The sequence below is a fragment of the Dendrobates tinctorius genome, unplaced genomic scaffold (genome assembly GCF_039654945.1).
Source record: "Dendrobates tinctorius isolate UK_male_01 unplaced genomic scaffold, ASM3965494v1 ptg000274l, whole genome shotgun sequence".
Classification (NCBI taxonomy): Eukaryota; Metazoa; Chordata; class Amphibia; order Anura; family Dendrobatidae; genus Dendrobates; species Dendrobates tinctorius.
The window spans coordinates 3,258,413-3,276,913 of NW_027361941.1; the positions used below are offsets into that span (position 1 = coordinate 3,258,413).

At 45.3% G+C, this 18,501-nt stretch overlaps 1 protein-coding gene across 1 annotated transcript; it reads right to left on the reverse strand.

Moving 5' to 3' along the window:
* Positions 1-1,772: 1,772 nt before the first annotated feature.
* Positions 1,773-18,247, reverse strand: LOC141072497 (uncharacterized; the record flags this gene model as incomplete). Its single annotated transcript, XM_073559771.1, has 5 exons — positions 1,773-5,492; positions 9,845-9,935; positions 13,526-13,623; positions 13,702-13,825; positions 18,068-18,247. Coding segments are annotated over 5 exons (2,100 nt in total), but the record flags the coding sequence as incomplete, so codon positions are not given.
* Positions 18,248-18,501: the final 254 nt, after the last annotated feature.

Below are 18,501 nucleotides of genomic sequence, written 5' to 3' on the forward strand. Positions count from 1 at the left end.
AACATCTATATGCTATAGAAAAACTGTGTTTTTTAAAAGAACCAAGAAGACATCAAAATGAAGACCAGATGACATCAGATGATGATGACTGAACCTGAGATGCTTCAATTTAGGTTTAGGGAAGTATAATTATACATATTTTATATGAATATTGTTCACGGCTTACCATAACATGAATTCACATCAATTATGTCATCGAGTAAGTATAACAATAATCTGATATTATTATTATTGATATTAAACTATTTTATCAAAGAAGAAGAAAAGAAGAAAGAAGATCTCATTATATTTTGAGGGTTCCAATTAATGTCTGTCTCCCTCAAAAGGGGGAATTGTTAAATATTAATAATCCGTTAATTTCTTATTACACTCAGTTCTGTGCTGAACAGTGCCTTCCGCTGACACTGCATGTGTTATTTTAGCATGTTTAGCTCATGTTAAATGTCAACTCCACTACATATTTAAGTTTAGCTCATGTTAAAGACAACTCCATATGTGGAGATCACATGCTTTGAAAGATGTATATTTAAGGTGGGGGTTTACTCTAGAGGTCGCTGTTGCTCCCTCCCCATCATGAGACACAGACGCGAAGATGTCATCTCTGCACGGACATAGCATTGAATGGACAGACAGCTGAGATGCAACTTTACTACGTAAGAAGCCTAAGAGAGACAGACGCCATTTGCCATGTAAGATCCCAGAGAAAGAATACATGCTATGAACTAATGGACAATCTTTCACCTATTTTTATGTTTTTCTGTAATAATCTTCTTTGATGGAAGAATTCACATAAACCACTACATTTTCATCTGGTAACTAGTCCTAAGTATTTTACAAGAATACGCATTTTTTACAGGCAGAGAGTTCCAGAGTATGGGGGAAGCACGGGAGAAGTCTTGTATGCGGTTGTGGGAAGAAGAGATAAGGGGGGAGTAGAGAAGGAGATCTTGAGATGATGGAAGGTTGCATGCGGGTAGGTACCTAGAGACCATGTCACAGATGTATGGAGGAGACAGGTTGTGGATGGCTTTGTATGTCATGGGTAGGGTTTTGAATTGGAGCCTCTGGGCAATAGGAAGCCAGTGAAGGGCCTGGCATAGGGGGGGGGCTGGGGAATAGCGGGGAGACAGGTGGATTAGTCGGGCAGCAGAGTGTAGGATGGACTGGAGCGGAGCCAGAGTGCTAGAGGGGAGCCAGAGAGTAGGAGGTTGCAGTAGTCGACGTGGGAGATGATAAGAGCATGCAGCCCAGCACAGCCTCCAGGTGATATATACATTTGCCTGAATTTTTATATCTACACATGGTTTACACAAATTATATTTTCTTGTCGTAACTCTATACTATTTACCATTAGAAGCTGTGTATTTTTGTAATTGTATGTATACTGTACATGATTAATTACTTTTGTCTCTGTAAAAACAATCCCCTCTCTGACATCGGGCGTAAATGTACTTCCTCCATTTGATGTGGGCTCCGGGGGTGAGCCCACATCTTTTCCGGCACATGTCAGCTGTTTTGAACATCTGCCATTTGCCCCTAACAGCCTCTGACAGCGGCACTTCCAGCAAGATTTCCGGAAATCCCACCATCGGTGACCTCGTCACCGATGGGCTGGCATGACAACCAGAGGTCTCCAGCAGACCTCTATGCTTGGCACTGCCGGAATGCTATGAGCGCCGCCCGCTAGCCAAAACCACATGGACCAGGCATTGTCCTGCTGAACTCCCGCTCTCCTTTTAACATGTTCAAAACGCTACTCAGACAACACAGGGTGAGGATAAAAGTGTGGCAATGCTTTATTGAACTACAAAACAGGCAGATAACACAAAGAACAGTCCCAGCACAGTACCCAAGATGGTGGACATTACAGAGTCTCACCCTCCACTAACCCGCCGGGATAATAGCAGCTGTGACTTCAGACCTTCCAGGGTCGCTACCCCACCTGTGGCACGCACACAGAGAGGAGGTAACAACAAGTGTAGGAAGATGACAGTCCATACAAGGCCAGTTGATCCAAGGATCACAACCTGGCTTCATCTTCCAGGGTCGACTACTCCACCTGTGGCCCGCACACAGAGAGGATGTAACAATAAGTGTAGGAAGATGACAGTCCATTGAGTCCATACAAGGTACAAGGCCAGTTGATCCAAAGACCACAATCTGGCTTCTCCGAACGTATCCATGGTTCAGTGATGGTCAATGGAGCAGATCTGTATTCTTCCAACCGAGGCTGAAAACCCCTAGGTTGTTTCCTATAGAATGATAGGTCCATGTCCCTTGTGAAAATATGGCTGCTGTCCTGTCTCTTGTCCTTTGGATGTATAGATGTCTTGGCAGAATCTCTCTGGCTGTTTCTCTCTCTCAGTCTCTTTATACAGAGGCATGTAACCTATTTTTAGACTTAACAAGTGTCCCTCATTCAGTGTTTACATAAAGGGTAAGAATGGAGATGAGATTATTGCATTACTTGATTATTTAAACTATTTGCATAGTTTTTCCCTCTCTGCTTTAGAAGTCAGCAAACTGGCTCCATAACACAATGCATAATTAGCATATCAGCAAACATCACTAGTGATCAAGGATAAGCGCACAATAAAAGTCAATATTACCGGCTTACACAAGCAAAAGTCTGTTTTCTTGACCAACCAGAAATCAGCACTTAAATTTAAAGCCAACATACAGATAACATTCTATTATTCTTCGTTTGCTAAAAATAGTCGTCTGGTTAATTAAGATACAATGCTGTATGTCTTCACAATGCCAAAAGTAGAAAAAAATGTTTTTAAAAATACTAAAATATAAAAGTTCAAATCACCCCCCTTTCGCCCCTTTCAAAATAAAACAATAAAAAATCAAACATACACATATTTGTTATAGCCGGATTCAGAATCGCCCGATCTATCAATATAAAAAAGAATTAACCCGATCGCTAAATGGCGTAATGAGAAAAAATGTCAAAACCCCAGAATTACTTTTCTTGGTCTCCGCAACATTAAAATTCAGTAAAGGACGACCAAAAGATCGTATCTGCACCAAAATGGCATCCATTAAAAAAGTCAGCTTGACATGAAAAATAAGCCTTCACCCAACTTGAAATCATGAAAAATGGAGAAGCGACGGATATCGGAAAATGGCGCAATTCTTTTATACTTTACCTAATAAAGAGGAGTTATTTTTACTGATACAGTGGGTATGGAAAGTATTCAGACCGCTTTAAATTTTTCACTCTTTGTTTCATTGCAGCCATTTGGTAAATTCAAATTCATACTATCTATTCCTGACACTGGAGGGGCTTATAAACTTCCAAAGTATATAGTTTGAAGTTTGGGATCTGCCAATATGTGGCTAGTTTTCTGACTGTTCTGAATAACATGATACATGATTATAGTTTTTTTTTTCGCTTAGTCTCGCTTGAATATAGGTCAATATTAAATAGTCTCTTGATGAGTCGCCTTTGGTGAGGACGATGAAACCCGCAGAAATGAGAGGCTTGGAGAGTGAGTGTGTAAACCTCACCTCACCCTATATACTGAGATGTGGGGTATATGTTTTTTCTATTAGTCACCTTCTGACTAATCTTCAGGGGGTGAATTATGGGTATAGCTTTATATTTGGAATTAATAAAGTTTAGTTTTATCCTTTTGTCAGCAAACATGAGGAATGACAAGAGACAACCCATTTAAGAACATTTAATTTTGGTTAAAACTATTCCAACATTATGAATATAAAAAAAGGCTTCTCCCCTATGTGACATCTCTGATGTTTATTAACAGTTGATTTCCAAGTAAAATATTTCCTACATTAAGAAAATGAAAATGGCTTCTCCTCTGTGTGACTGCTCTGATGGCGATCAAGAAGCGCTTCCTGGTTAAAAAATTTCCCACATTAACAGGAAAAAGGCTTCTCCTGTATGTGGGTTCTCTGGTGCTTAACACAATTTGATTTCCTTGTAAAACATTTCCCACATTCTGAACATGAAAAAGGCTTCTCCCCTGTATGAGTTCTATGGTGTTCATCAAGACTCCCTTTCTGGTTAAAACATTTCCCACATTCTAAACATGAAAAAGGCTTCTCTCCTGTGTGAGTTCTCTGGTGTTTAACACAATCTGATTTACTGTTAAAACATTTCCCACATTCTAAACATGAAAAAGGCTTCTCTCCTGTGTGAGTTCTCTGGTGCTTAACACAAGCTGATTTACTGATAAAACATTTCCCACATTCTGAACATGAAACAGGCTTCTCCCCTGTGTGAGTTTTATGGTGTTCATCAAGATTCCTTTTAAATTTAAAACATTTCCCACATTCTGAACATGAAAAAGGCTTCTCTCCTGTGTGGATTCTATGGTGCTTAGCACAAGCTGATTTACTGATAAAACATTTCCCACATTCTGAACATGAAAAAGGCTTCTCTCCTGTGTGGATTCTATGGTGCTTAGCACAGGCTGATTTACTGCTAAAACATTTCCCACATTCTGAACATGAAACAGGCTTCATCCCTGTGTGAGTTCTATGGTGTTCATCAAGATTCCTTTTAAGGTTAAAACATTTCCCACATTCTGAACATGAAAAAGGCTTCTCCCCTGTGTGAGTTCTCTGGTGCTTAACACAAACTGATTTATTGATAAAACATTTCCCACATTCTGAACATGAAAAAGGCTTCTCTCCTGTGTGAGTTCTCTGGTGCATAACACAATCTGATTTAGTGTTAAAACATTTCCCACATTCTAAACATGAAAAAGGCTTCTCTCCTGTGTGAGTTCTCTGGTGCATAACACATTCTGATTTAGTGTTAAAACATTTCCCACATTCTGAACAGGAAAAAGGCTTCTCCCCTGTGTGAGTTCTTTGGTGGGTAACAAAATGTGATTTATGTGCAAAACATTTCCCACATTCAGAACAGGAAAAAGGCTTCTCCCCTGTGTGAGTTCTTTGGTGGGTAACAAAATGTGATTTATGTGCAAAACATTTCCCACATTCTAAACATGAAAAAGGCTTCTCTCCTGTGTGGATTCTCTGGTGCTTAACACAAACTGATTTATTGATAAAACATTTCCCACATTCTGAACATGAAACAGGCTTCTCCCCTGTGTGAGTTCTATGGTGTTCATTAAGATTCCCTTTATGATTAAAACATTTCCCACATTCTGAACATGAAAAAGGCTTCTCCCCTGTGTGAATTCTCTGGTGAGTAACAAAATCTGATTTCCGTGTAAAATATTTACCACATTCTGAACATGAAAATGACTTCTTTGCTTTAGGAGCAGTTTGTTTTTTAATGCCTCTTTTGTGACTTTGATTTTCCTTAGTAGTCAGTAAAGAATCAGAAGATGGGACATGTTTCATAGGTTCAGATGACAGATCTTTGCTGTGAATGGATGATGATGTGTCTGGAGTAACGGCATTCATTTCAGGTGTATCTTGTAGGATATCAAGATCATCAGATTTAAAAATTGAAGATGTCAGCTGTCCCTCTGATCTCCTGGTACAGTCATCTAACATAATAAACAATTTTTTTAAATAAAATATCCTTGAGGTTTATATTTTTCAACACTTCTACTTAAAAAATGGCAAGCTATGTAAAAAACTTTATTTACCAAGACAATGACAGTTCACAGTCTAATTGAAAACCTTGTTGGATGAGCCAGTAGTGTGCGGTGTTCAACTGTTTGTTCATTCTGCCTCCCAAATGTATATATATAATTGCCTTAAATTGTCTGTCATCCACTTCCATCTGGATGTCCCCGAATCCCACAATCCACTGCGCCGCACCGGAAGTACGCCGACCGCTATTTTGGTACACCCAAGTGATGCCGCTCAGATCCAGGACGCAGCTGCGATCCCGAATACCCCTGGGATCCCAGCTGCCGCTTATATCCAGGCTGCCACTGTGATCCCTACCGGCGCTGGGATCCCGACCGCTACTCGGATCCCGGCCACCGCTCGGATCCCGGCCATCACTGCGATCATGAGGCTGTTAAAGGGGTGTAACGAGGGGGTATAAAGAGAGGGGTGTAATAAAGGGGGTATAATGAGAGGGTGTAATGAGGGGGGAGTAATGAGAGGGATGCCACCGCCAGACCCCCGCCAGGACCCACTGTCTGACTACATGCGCCGGATCCCACCGCTGCCTCCCCACCCACCTCCATGCAGTCACAGTCACCAGGAAAGACTGCGACTTGAGGCCTGTGCTGGAGATTGGGTGCGGCCACCCTCTGGAAGCGCCGCACACCATCTCCAGCACAGATCGCAAAACAAAGTCTTTCCTGCCAGTTGTGACTGCATGGAAGTGGGTGGGCCGCCACCCCCAGCACCACAAAGCTGCCCCCATCGTGATGTTACTGCCCTCCCGATGCGATAGCATCGGGCACACATCTAGTATCAAATATAAAGAAACCAATCAATGTTACGTAGGCGAAAATAACACCAATTCTCATCTCACAAAAAACAAGTCCTCACTCAGGTCCATCATGTGTCAATGGAAAAACAGAGGTTCCCGCACTATTAGTGGCTCAAAGGCTGCTGAAAAGCAACAAGGTTTCCATAAACCAATCCAGCAAAATCCGCTCTCACTTCTGAGTCTTGCAGTGTGCGCAAACAACATATAGGCTGCGTGCACACGTTGCAGATTTTGCCGCGGATTTTTCCGCACAAAATCCACAGTTCTTGGGAGAAAACTCAGTTGCGTCTTTGATGCCTTTTTGCTGCGGTTTTTCAGGCGGATTTGTATGCGTTTTTGTAAGCTAAATAAAGATATCTTATTTAACAAAAAAAAAAGATTTGTGATGTCATTTCTGTCCAACCTCCTCATTTACATTTGTCCAACCCACACTCCATAACACACAGATACATAGATAATAGATAGAAGGATAAATAGATAGAAGGATAAATAAATAGAGAAATAGATAGATAGCTATAGGATAGATAGATAATAGATAGATAGATAGAAGGATAGATAGAGAGATAGATAGAAGGATAGATAGATAGATAATAGATAGATGGTGGCTTTTGTCCTCAACAGGATAAAATTTAGACTTAGCAGGTACGTTCAGGTGAAACCATTCATCTGTTTCTTCAGTATTTTCTGTGTTGGTTGGAGGGTTGGATTTATTTTCCTTAATAAAGAAATGTCTTTTAAGGTTTAATTTCCTTATGAAAATTTGTAAATCTAAAAATAAATTAAAATCCTTAGGTTTGTTGGAGAGACAGAAGGACAATCCTCTAGATAGGAGGGATTCCTCACTTTCAGAGAGTTTGTAGTCAGAAAGATTACAAATATTAGAAGTTAATTCATTAGCAATGGAGGGGTTAAGGTGGTATTTTTCCTCTTTTTCTCCCTCCCCTAGTTCCTCTGTAGTGCTTTTTATTTTTACGGTTTTGGGTACAAAAAATTGGTTCAGTTGGGAGTTTTTTTATTGCCCGGGGTAAAAGAGGAACCGTCCCGGATTTAGAGGCATCTGAATGATCCACTACAATAGTGTCATTGGTGGGGCTGGTGGAGTGGAGGTATCAGGGTCGTCAGGACCTAATGAGATAGTGGTTAGTGAAGGTACCAACATGCTTGGAGTGGTATCATGAATGGAGAACTCAAGAAGTGAAAGAGGGAGAGAACTGGACAGATCCGAATTAGAGTTGGCTCCTTTGGTCCCAGATTTATTATTACCTCTCAGTGTCTTCGGGGCAGCAGTGGTTTTATCTTTAAATTAGATTAATTTGTAATTTAATCTTTTCTAGATGTTTCCTGGCTTCGGATAGTGTTTGAGAATGATTTGGTACAATATTTGTGGTATGTCCTGATGAAGGGGTCACCTGAACCCCCCAAACACGTAGAAGAAACCACGTTAACACCTCTACAATTTCTGGAATTCTTCTTGCGGCAGCGCGGGGATGATCCTTCCTTCCAATCTAAGTGTATAAGCACTGACAGTGTAGCAGGCATAGCCCGATGGGACTTGTAGTACACACAGCCCCGCAGACCGCCCAATGACCCCCGCACAGCCCCGACATATGCCTAATGACCCCCGCACAGCCCGGCAGACCGCCCAATGACCCCCGCACAGCCACGGCGTATGCCTAATGACCCACGCACAGCCCAGCAGACCGCCCGATGACCCCCGCACAGCCCCGGCATATGCCTAATGACCCCCGCACAGCCCGGCATATGCCTAATGACCCCCGCACAGCCCCGGCATATGCCTAATGACCCCCGCACAGCCCAGCAGACCGCCTGATGACCCCCGCACAGCCCGGCAGACCGCCCAATGACCCCCGCACAGCCCCGGCATATGCCTAATGACCCCTGCACAGCCCAGCAGACCGCCCAATGACCCCCGCACAGCCCCGACATATGCCTAATGACCCCCGCACAGCCCGGCATATGCCTAATGACCCCCGCACAGCCCCGCAGACCGCCCAATGACCCCCGCACAGCCCGACAGACCGCCCAATGACCCCCGCACAGCCCCGGCATATGCCTAATGACCCCTGCACAGCCCGGCAGACCGCCCAATGACCCCCGCACAGCCCCGACATATGCCTAATGACCCCCGCACAGCCCGGCAGACCGCGCAATGACCCCCACACAGCCATGGCGTATACCTAATGACCCACGCACAGCCCAGCAGACCGCCCGATGACCCCCGCACAGCCCCGACATATGCCTAATGACCCCCGCACAGCCCCGGCATGTGCCTAATGACCCCCGCACAGACCCGCAGACCGCCCAATGACCCCCGCACAGCCCCGACATATGCCTAATGACCCCCGCACAGCCCGGCAGACCGACTGATGACCCCCGCACAGCCCCGGCATATGCCTAATGACCCCCGCACAGCCCAGCAGACCGCCCGATGACCCCCGCACAGCCCCGACATATGCCTAATGACCCCCGCACAGCCCTGACATATGCCTAATGACCTTCGCACAGCCCGGCAGACCGCCTGATGACCCCCGCACACACAGGCCCATACACGCACACAGTCACCGCCCACACACATACACAAGCAGACAGTCTCCGCCGACACGCCGCCCCCACTCTTCCCCCCCCTCCCGATCTGCAGCGTTTCATCCACAGCAAAAACGCAGATATTTTTTAGATCTGCGGTTTTGCTCCGGATATGCCCGACTTAATGCAAGTCAATGGGTGCAGAAACGCTGCAGATCCGCACAAAGAATTGACATGAACCCGCAGCGTTTCCACGCAGATTTTTCTGCAGCATGTGCACAGCGTTTTTCAATTTACATTCACTTTCATGGTACTGTACAACGCAGCTAACCTTATATAAGTCAGTTCAGATATGGTGTACCAAGATGGCGTCTGTGTCTTCAGACAACACCTTGGAAGGAATCCTTGGAATGCAGAAGCTGAGATACTGGATACCATATATGGAAGTGAAGCTGAAATGGACCTATCATAGACTGACACTGGCTACTCAGAAGATTGTGTGACACCCATTTCCTGTCTCTTTGTCTTGAGAATAAACTTCAGTTGTGTGCAAGCCTTTGCTGAGAAAGGAGTAGACATCTAACTCTGTGTTCGGTGTGACTCTTTAAGCGCGCACTCGGCCTATATTGGGTTAGGTACAAGTAATCATATAGATCTCTCTTTAAGGGATCACCCTCACACTAATACCAGGGAGTAGGTGGATCCTCCAGGTTGTAAGTTCTATAGAAAAGGGCTTTCAATGCCCAAAGTCATTTGAACAGTTTTGGGTGGAGGAGAATGTTGTGGTCTAGAGGCAAAATGGTGATCATGGTAATACGGCCGGACTACACCACCGATAAAGCAGCCACAGCCGGTGACTGAGAGGAATCTGTGACTTCTCTGCATTCAGTGGTTACTACTTACCTGGGTAGTCATATGTGGGAATCTTCTCTTTACACCACTCATCATCTCTCACATATGTCTCTGTAGTATTAAGATGGGTCAGACCTTCACCCTGAAACAAATATTGTAAAAGTCACCGACAGATGGAGAAGTCCCATCTATGATCAGCTCTAATCCTGCCATCTCCACCGTTCTCATTACACAAGTATAAAACATATAATACTGGTGGATAAAACAAGACTGAGCACAAGACCTTCACAGCCGTCTACACATCATAGGGGAGATCTCCTGACACCTTCTCTCCATCTACCTGATGATCCTGAGGAGCACTGGGATCTTCTTGGTTACAGTCCTGTGGAAGAAGAGGACGGGGACATCTCTCTGGTGTTGTCCTCTTACTGGATAGATCTGGAGGAAACACATACAGGGACTGAATTAATTCTCTACATACAGATAATTATAGGCCGTGTGTATTTAGTCCTGTCTATTACCTGGTGATGTGAGGGGCTGGGGAACCTCCATTATGACGTCCTTGTACAGATCTCTGTGTCCTTCTAAATACTCCCACTCCTCCATGGAGAAATAGACAGCGACATCCTGACACCTTATAGGAACCTGACACATACAATGATACCGTCATCCCCCCGATCCCTTCATAGTGTTACTGTATAATGTCCCAGCATTCCCAGCAGTGTCACCTCTCCAGTCAGCAGCTCAATCATCTTGTAGATGAGTTCTAGGATCTTCTGGTCATTGATGTCCTCATGGATCAGGGGGTGAGGTGGAGGCCCCGTGATTGAGTTCAGGGGTCTTCCACATCCCTCAGACACAGGGTCCTGACAGTGATCACTAGAGGTCTTCTTCACCACTGTGTAATCCTGGTTATGGAGAGACACATTAATAAATCTCACTCCAGACATTTCCAGAGTCCTCACCTCTCCAGTTCTGTCCATCTGTTATTCCCATAGATAAGAATGATGTAATGTGACGTCATCAGAATCTCTCACCTCTCCAGTGAGACGGAAGAGGATCTCTAGGGTGAGGTGTAACATCCTCTCCGCCATCTTGTCTCTGTCCATATCCATCCTTGATGGGTAAATCAGGAAAATTCTCTTCTGTAGAAGATCTTCACTGAGAGGATCCGATATTGTAGAGACCTGAATGAGAAGAAGATGATCCGATGTAACATCATAAGAATCCTGTGTAATAATACAATGACAGCAGCAATCTGCAGAGTCGGGAGATATGACTCTGCCAAACATATATATATACACATATATACAGAATATATCTATATATATATATATATATAATTTCACCATCAAAGAAAGTAAGGACTGAAGCACTCACCGATCCATATTGAAAGTCCGTAGTTTATTTGTAGCAAAAGTTTAAAACTTCATGGCCGGGAGGCTGAAGAAAGGAGTGAGTAAACTCTGATGACGGCCTATCAGCGCTTCCACGGGTCAGCTATATATAACATATATATATATATATATATCTATTTATATAATCGTCTAACTCTGTCTGTCTGTAACGGAAATCCCGTGTCGCTGATTGGTCGTGGCCGGCAGGCCGCAACCAATCAGCGACAGGCGCAGTGCGCAGGCGCAGTCCGGAATTTGAAGGACACACGCCACCGCTACCGTCGGGAGATCAGCGGCGCTAGGAGTCGGGAGACTCCTCTGGACCGTGGGTACCATAAACCTGTAAAAATAGAATTAAAGCAAAAAATAGTGATATACTCACCCTCCGACGGCCCCCGGAGCTCTCCCGCCTCTAACCACGCAGCCGGCATCTTCCGTTCCCAGTAATGCTTTGCGAGAAAGACCGCTGATGACGTCGCAATCTCGCAAGCATCGTGCTCTCGAGAGTGACGTCATCTCCGGTAATTCGCGCTAAGCATAACTGGGAACGGAAGATGCCGGGAGCGTGGAGAGGAAAGAAAGAGTCCGGGGACCGTCGGAAGGTGAGAATAACCTTTTTTTAATTTTTTTTTATTCTTTTTTACATGCTATCTTTTACTATTGATGCTGCATAGGCATCATCAATAGTAAAAATACACACTTGCGGACAAAAAAGAATATTACTCCTTCTTATCCAAAATGAAGCGAACCACAATTATATTAAAAACATGTAACTTTATTAAACAAAACAGAGATAATTGTCTGCTGTTTTTTTCCCCTTTTGGGGTAGGTTATCAGGAAACAATGAATATGTAGCCAATTTTAAATGTCTTTATTTTGTTTAATAAAGTTACATGTTGGTAATATAATTGTGGTTCGCTTCATTTTGGATAAGAAGGAGTAATATTCTTTTTTACCCGCAAGTGTGGATTAATGTGTTGGAGTGCCTATTTAAATACTTGCAAAAAATTGTGGTTTCAATCAATAGTAAAAAGTTGATCACAATTGTCAAAAACACTATGCTTCACAAGTGTGACCAACCTGTCAATCACATTCCAAGTGATGCTTCAAATCGTTTGGTATGCGCTTGAATTCCGCGCGTGAAAAACGCATGTTTTCTGCGGCAAAACGCATGCGAATTTGGCCATATTCTAGAATACCCGATGCGTTAGAATTGGGCCACCATCTAGTATATATATATATTCGTCTAATTCTGTCTGTAACGGAAATCCCGCGTCGCTGATTGGTCGCGCCCGGGGACGTCACTGAAGGTGGAGGAAGATGGCGCCGCAGCAGTCCTCCACAGGAACTTCACCAACGATGTGCCCTGCCTTAACTTGAGCAGAGGAGGGCGAAAAAACCCCGTTCGGCAAAGGGCAAGCATAAGGCAGGACGCAGATACTGTTCAGAAGGAAATCTCCACACCGGCCGAACATCGGGTAGCGGTGACGTCACCACAAAGGAAGAAGATGGCGCGTGCAGCAGGCAGAGAGGGAAACTTCACCAGCGGTGTGCCCAGGGAAAACAAGGTCAGATGAGGGTCCAGCCCCCCAGGTCTGCAAGGGGCAATCCCAAAGTCGATTCCAGAAGCCTTTCCAAAGCAATTTTCTACACCGCCCGAACATTCATTGCATTATTCTTAAATCTTCATAAATAAACTACATACATATTCTAGAATACCCGATGCGTTAGAATCGGGCCACCATCTAGTATAGTATAATTATATATATATATATATATATATATATATACACACACACACACATTATAGCAGAGTCATATCTCCCGACTCCGGAGATTGCATGCTGTCGTTGTAGGCCCAGACCAGATAGTATGGAGATGAATGAGGGAGACCAAAGTTAAAAAATAGACTTTCCTTCACTTAACAAGAACTTGATGAGAAGTATATACATCAGATGGCAGGCACAACACTTTTGCTGATTTAATAGCAGAATATAGCCGATCATGCACAGCACAAAAGCCGGTGTTTCCCAAGCTGTGTGAAGGTGCGGTAAACACCGGTGTAGCGCTTCTGATTGGCGGTAAAATCATCCCCGCCGGTCACAGAGCCGTGGTTCCCACGTTGTCAGAACACAGCATAACCGCTCAGCTGTGATTGGAGGTAAAAAGTTTACCTCCGGTCACTGGTGTCAGCTCTAATCCTGCCATCTCTACCGTTCTCATCACACAAGTATAAAACATATAATACTGGTGGATAAAACAAGACTGAGCACAAGACCTTCACAGCCGTCTACACATCATAGGGGAGATCTCCTGACACCTTCTCTCCATCTACCTGATGATCCTGAGGAACACTGGGATCTTCTTGGTTACAGTCCTGTGGAAGAAGAGGACGGGGACATCTCTCTGGTGTTGTCCTCTTACTGGATAGATCTGGAGGAAACACATGCAGGGACTGAATTCATTCTCTACATATATTATATGCGGTGTGTATTTAGTCCTGTCTATTACCTGGAGATGTGAGGGGCTGGGGAACCTCCATTATGACGTCCTTGTATAGATCTCTGTGTCCTTCTATATACTCCCACTCCTCCATGGAGAAATAGACAGCGACATCGTGACACCTTATAGGAACCTGACACACACAATGATACCGTCAATCCCCCCCGATCTCTTCATAGTGTTACTGTATAATGTCGGTCTGTCATTCCAAGGATGTCGTTCTAAGGATAACATCTGAAATATGCCTGAAAATGACTCCCTTGCTCTAGATGCTTCATTATTATTATTACTATGCTTCACTATTACTATCACTCTGACAATTGATCTGCTTCATCCACAGGTATGTGTTCTGGCTGCAATACCATCATCACCCATCTTTCCTGAACCACAATCACCCCTGTATCTGTCTGCTATCAATGGTATGTATCCCGGCTGCAATACCATCATCACCCCTGTATCTGTCTGCTATCAATGGTATGTATCCCGGCTGCAATACCATCATCATCCATCTTTCCTGAACCCCAATCACCCCTGTATCTGTCTGCTATCACTGGTATGTGTTCAGGCTGCAATACCATCATCACCCAGCTTTCCTGAACCCCAATCACCCCTGTATCTGTCTGCTATCACTGGTATGTGTTCTGGCTGCAATACTATCTCCCTTTGCATTTCCTCTTGTGACTTTAATTAATCGTCTCCTGTGTCTGCATCCAGTCTCCCTGCTGCTCCTCCCTTTCTGATCACACCTGGGCCCTTTCATGTGCTGTTAAGTTAGTATAAATTCAGACTAAGAGGTCTGTCTGACCTCGGTCTGTCATTGCAAGGATGTTTTCTAAGGATAACATCTGAAATGAGCCTGAAGTGACCAGAAGGTATGACTAACTGCTGCATTAAGATGTACTAAATTTCTTTTGCCTTTTATATTACTCTCACCATGCTGACATACGCACTAACAGTTTTGGCTCCACTACTCCTCACTCTCCTTCGCTATCCGCAAACCCCATCACCCGCCAACCAAATAATAATCTCTTCTTCCCTCTGGCCTCCCCACCTGACCTCCTCTGCTGACCTGCTCCTTGACCTCAGAGCTCTCCTAATAAAATACAAAACAAGCCACCCACCCTCCTTCTCCCACATGCTCTCCCTCTCTCTGCTTCTCCTCACTGCTGGCGATATATCTCTCAACCCTGGACCCCCACAGCCCATACCTCCCATTATTACCCCCTTCTATCGTTCCCAAATCAACACAAACACCAGAAATCTTTCCCACCTCAAATCCATGCCCTTGACACCCACCACCCTGCTCCCACTCTTTGGATCACTCTGGAATGCCAGCTCCATCTGCAATAAACTCCATGTGATTCACGACCTCTTTACCTCTCGTAATTTTTCCTTCCTTGGCCTCACCGAAACATGGCTGACACCCTCCGACACTGCCTCCCCTGCTGTGCTAGGTTACGGCGGCCTCCACTTCACCTACACTCCTCGCCCTGGCAACAGACATGACGGGGGAGTGGGCCTTCTCCTTTCTTCCAATTGCAGCTTCAACCCAATCCAACCTCTACCCTCCCTTATCCTCCCCTCTTTTGAAGTCCACTCTGTCCGCATCTACTCTCCCTCCAACCTCCAAGTGGCCGTCCTATACCGACCTCCAGGTCCGACCACTGCCTTCATTGACCAATTCTCCACCTGGTTCCTTCACTTTCTCTCTGCTGACATTCCCACCATCATCATGGGTGACTTCAACATCCCCATTGACAACCACCATTCAGCAGCCTCCAAACTCCTGTCCCTTACATCATCCTTTGGACTTACTCTGTGGTCCTCCTCAGCCACCCACACAGACGGACATACATTAGACCTGGTTTTCACCCGCCTCTGCTGTCTTTCTAACTTCACCACCTCCCCTCTATCTGACCACCATCTACGCACTTTCTCATCCCTGTCCTCCTCACCTGTCACCCATGTCCAGCAGCATGCGCACCCCCGCAGAAACCTCACACATCTAGACACTCACAAACTCTCTTACTCTATTCTACCACTGTCCTCCATATCTTCACTCCACGACACAGACACTGCCACTAGTTTCTACAATGCCACTCTTGCATCAGCCATCGACCCGGTCGCCCCTGTCATGCATAACAGAGTGCGACGAATCAATAGACAACCCTGGCACAATAACACCACTAAAAAGCTTCGGCAAGCATTCAGAATTGCAGAACGGCGCTGGAAGAAAACGCATTCGCAAGACGACTTCACTGCACTAAAACAAGCAACACTTGCATTCAAATCTGCCCTCACCTCTGCTAAACAGGCCTACTTTACATCCCTTGTATCTTCCTTATCCCACAACCCCAAACAGTTGTTCAGTACTTTTAACTCCCTCCTCCACCCACCACTGCCCCCTCCAACCTCCCTCATCTCTGCCGAGGACTTTGCGCACACTTCAAAAACAAGATGGCCCAAACATGGCATGTCTTTATTGCTCAACCACCACAACCCCTTTACACACCAGACCAAAGCCCAAACCCCATAACCTCCCTATATAACATCACTGAAGGGGAGCTTGCTCATCTCTCCAAATCACACCTCACCACTTGTGCACTTGATCCTATGCCATCTCACCTCCTCCACAACCTCGCCACCACTCTTATTCCATCCCTAAACCACCTCTTCAACCTATCATTTACTTCTGGTACCTTCCCTTCTGCTTTCAAACATGCCACAATCACGCCTATCCTTAAAAAGCCGACCCTCGACCCAATAGCCACATCTAGCTATCGCCCAATATCGCTGCTCCCATTCGCTTCTAAACTCCTGGAGCAGCATGTCCACGCTCACCTTTCCTCCCACCTCTCATCTAACTTGCTCTTTGACAATCTACAATCTGGCTTCCGCCCCCATCATTCCACTGAGACAGCCCTGACCAGAATTACCAATTACCTACTTACAGCCAAATCTATGGGACAACACTCTATACTCCTCCTTCTAGACCTGTCCTCTGCTTTCAACACAGTTGACCACTGACTCCTACTACACATCCTCTCCTCCTTCGGCATCAAAGATCTCGCCCTATCCTGGATTTCCTCATACCTTTCCAACCGCACATTCAGCGTCTCCCACTCCCACACTACCTCCTCATCCCACCCTCTCTCTGTTGGAGTCCCCCAAGGCTCTGTTCTAGGACCCCTACTCTTCCCAATCTATACACTTGGCCTGGGGCAACATGGAGTCCCATGGATTCCAGTACCACTTTTATGCCGATGATACTCAGATCTACCTCTCTGGCCCAGACGTCACCTCACTGCTCTCCAGAATCCCAGAGTGTCTATCAGCCATATCCTCTTTTTTCTCCTCTCGCTTCCTCAAACTCAATGTGGACAAATCTGAACTCATCATCTTTCCCCCATCTCACAGATCTTCCTTACCCGACATTTCTATAACAATTGACATCACGCTTTCCCCCCTACCCGAGGTCCACTGCCTGGGAGTAACCCTTGACTCTGCCCTGTCCTTCAAACCGCACATCCAAGCTCTCTCCACCTTCTGCCGCCTCCAGCTCAAAAATATTTCCAGAATCTGTCCCTTCCTCAACTCTCAATCTACTAAACTACTTGTGCATGCCCTCATCATCTCCCACCTCGACTATTGCAACATCCTTTTCTGTGGCTTCCCTGCTAACACCCTTGCATCTCTCCAGTCCATCCTTAACTCTGCCGCCTGACTAATTCATCTCTCTCCTCGCTACTCCTCTGCTTCTCCCCTCTGCAAATCTCTTCACTGGCTCCCATTCCCTCAGCGTATCCAATTCAATTTACTAATACTGACCTACAAGGCCATCTATAACCTGTCTCCCCCATATGTCTCTGAACTAATCTCCTGATACCTTCCCTCACGTAAACTCTGGTCCTCCCAAGACCTCCTTCTCTCCTCCACACTTATTCGCTCCTCACCCAACCGCCTCCAAGACTTCTCCCGAAGTGCCCCTATTCGCTGGAATTCTTTGCCCCAACACGTCCGGCTATCAACCACACTCGGATCCTTCAGACGGAACCTGAAAACCCACCTCTTCAAAAAAGCCTACAGCCTGCAATGACTCCACTACCTCTTAACCACTACCGCAGATATCACCTCAACCAACACCGGAACTGCTGCAACCCCCCAACCTACTGTCTCCTTCCCCACCATCCTGTAGCATGTAAGCTCGAAAGGGCAGGGTCCTCTCTCCCCTCTGTATCAGTCTGTCATTGTTAGTTTGTTTACTGTCGGTGATATCTGTAATTCTATGTAACCCCTTCTCATGTACAGCACCATGGAACCAATGGTGCTTTATAAATAAATAGTAATAATGTCCCAGCATTCCCAGCAATGTCACCTCTCCAGTTAGCAGCTCAATCATCTTGTAGATGAGTTCTAGGATCTTCTGGTCATTGATGTCCTCATGGATCAGGGGGAGAGGTGGAGGCCCCGTGATTTGGCTCAGGGGTCTTCCCCATCCCTCAGACACAGGGTCCTGACAGCGATCACTAGAGGTCTTCTTCACCACTGTGTAATCCTGGTAATGGAGAGACACATTAATAACTCTCACTACAGACATTTCCAGAGTCCTCACCTCTCCAGTTCTGTCCATCTGTTATTCCCATAGATAAGAATGATGTAATGTGACATCATCAGAATCTCTCACCTCTCCAGTGAGACGGAGGAGGATCTCTAGGGTGAGGTGTAATATCCTCTCCGCCATCTTGTCTCTGTCCATATCCATCCTTGATGGGTAAACCAGGAAAATTCTCTTTTGTAGAAGATCTTCAC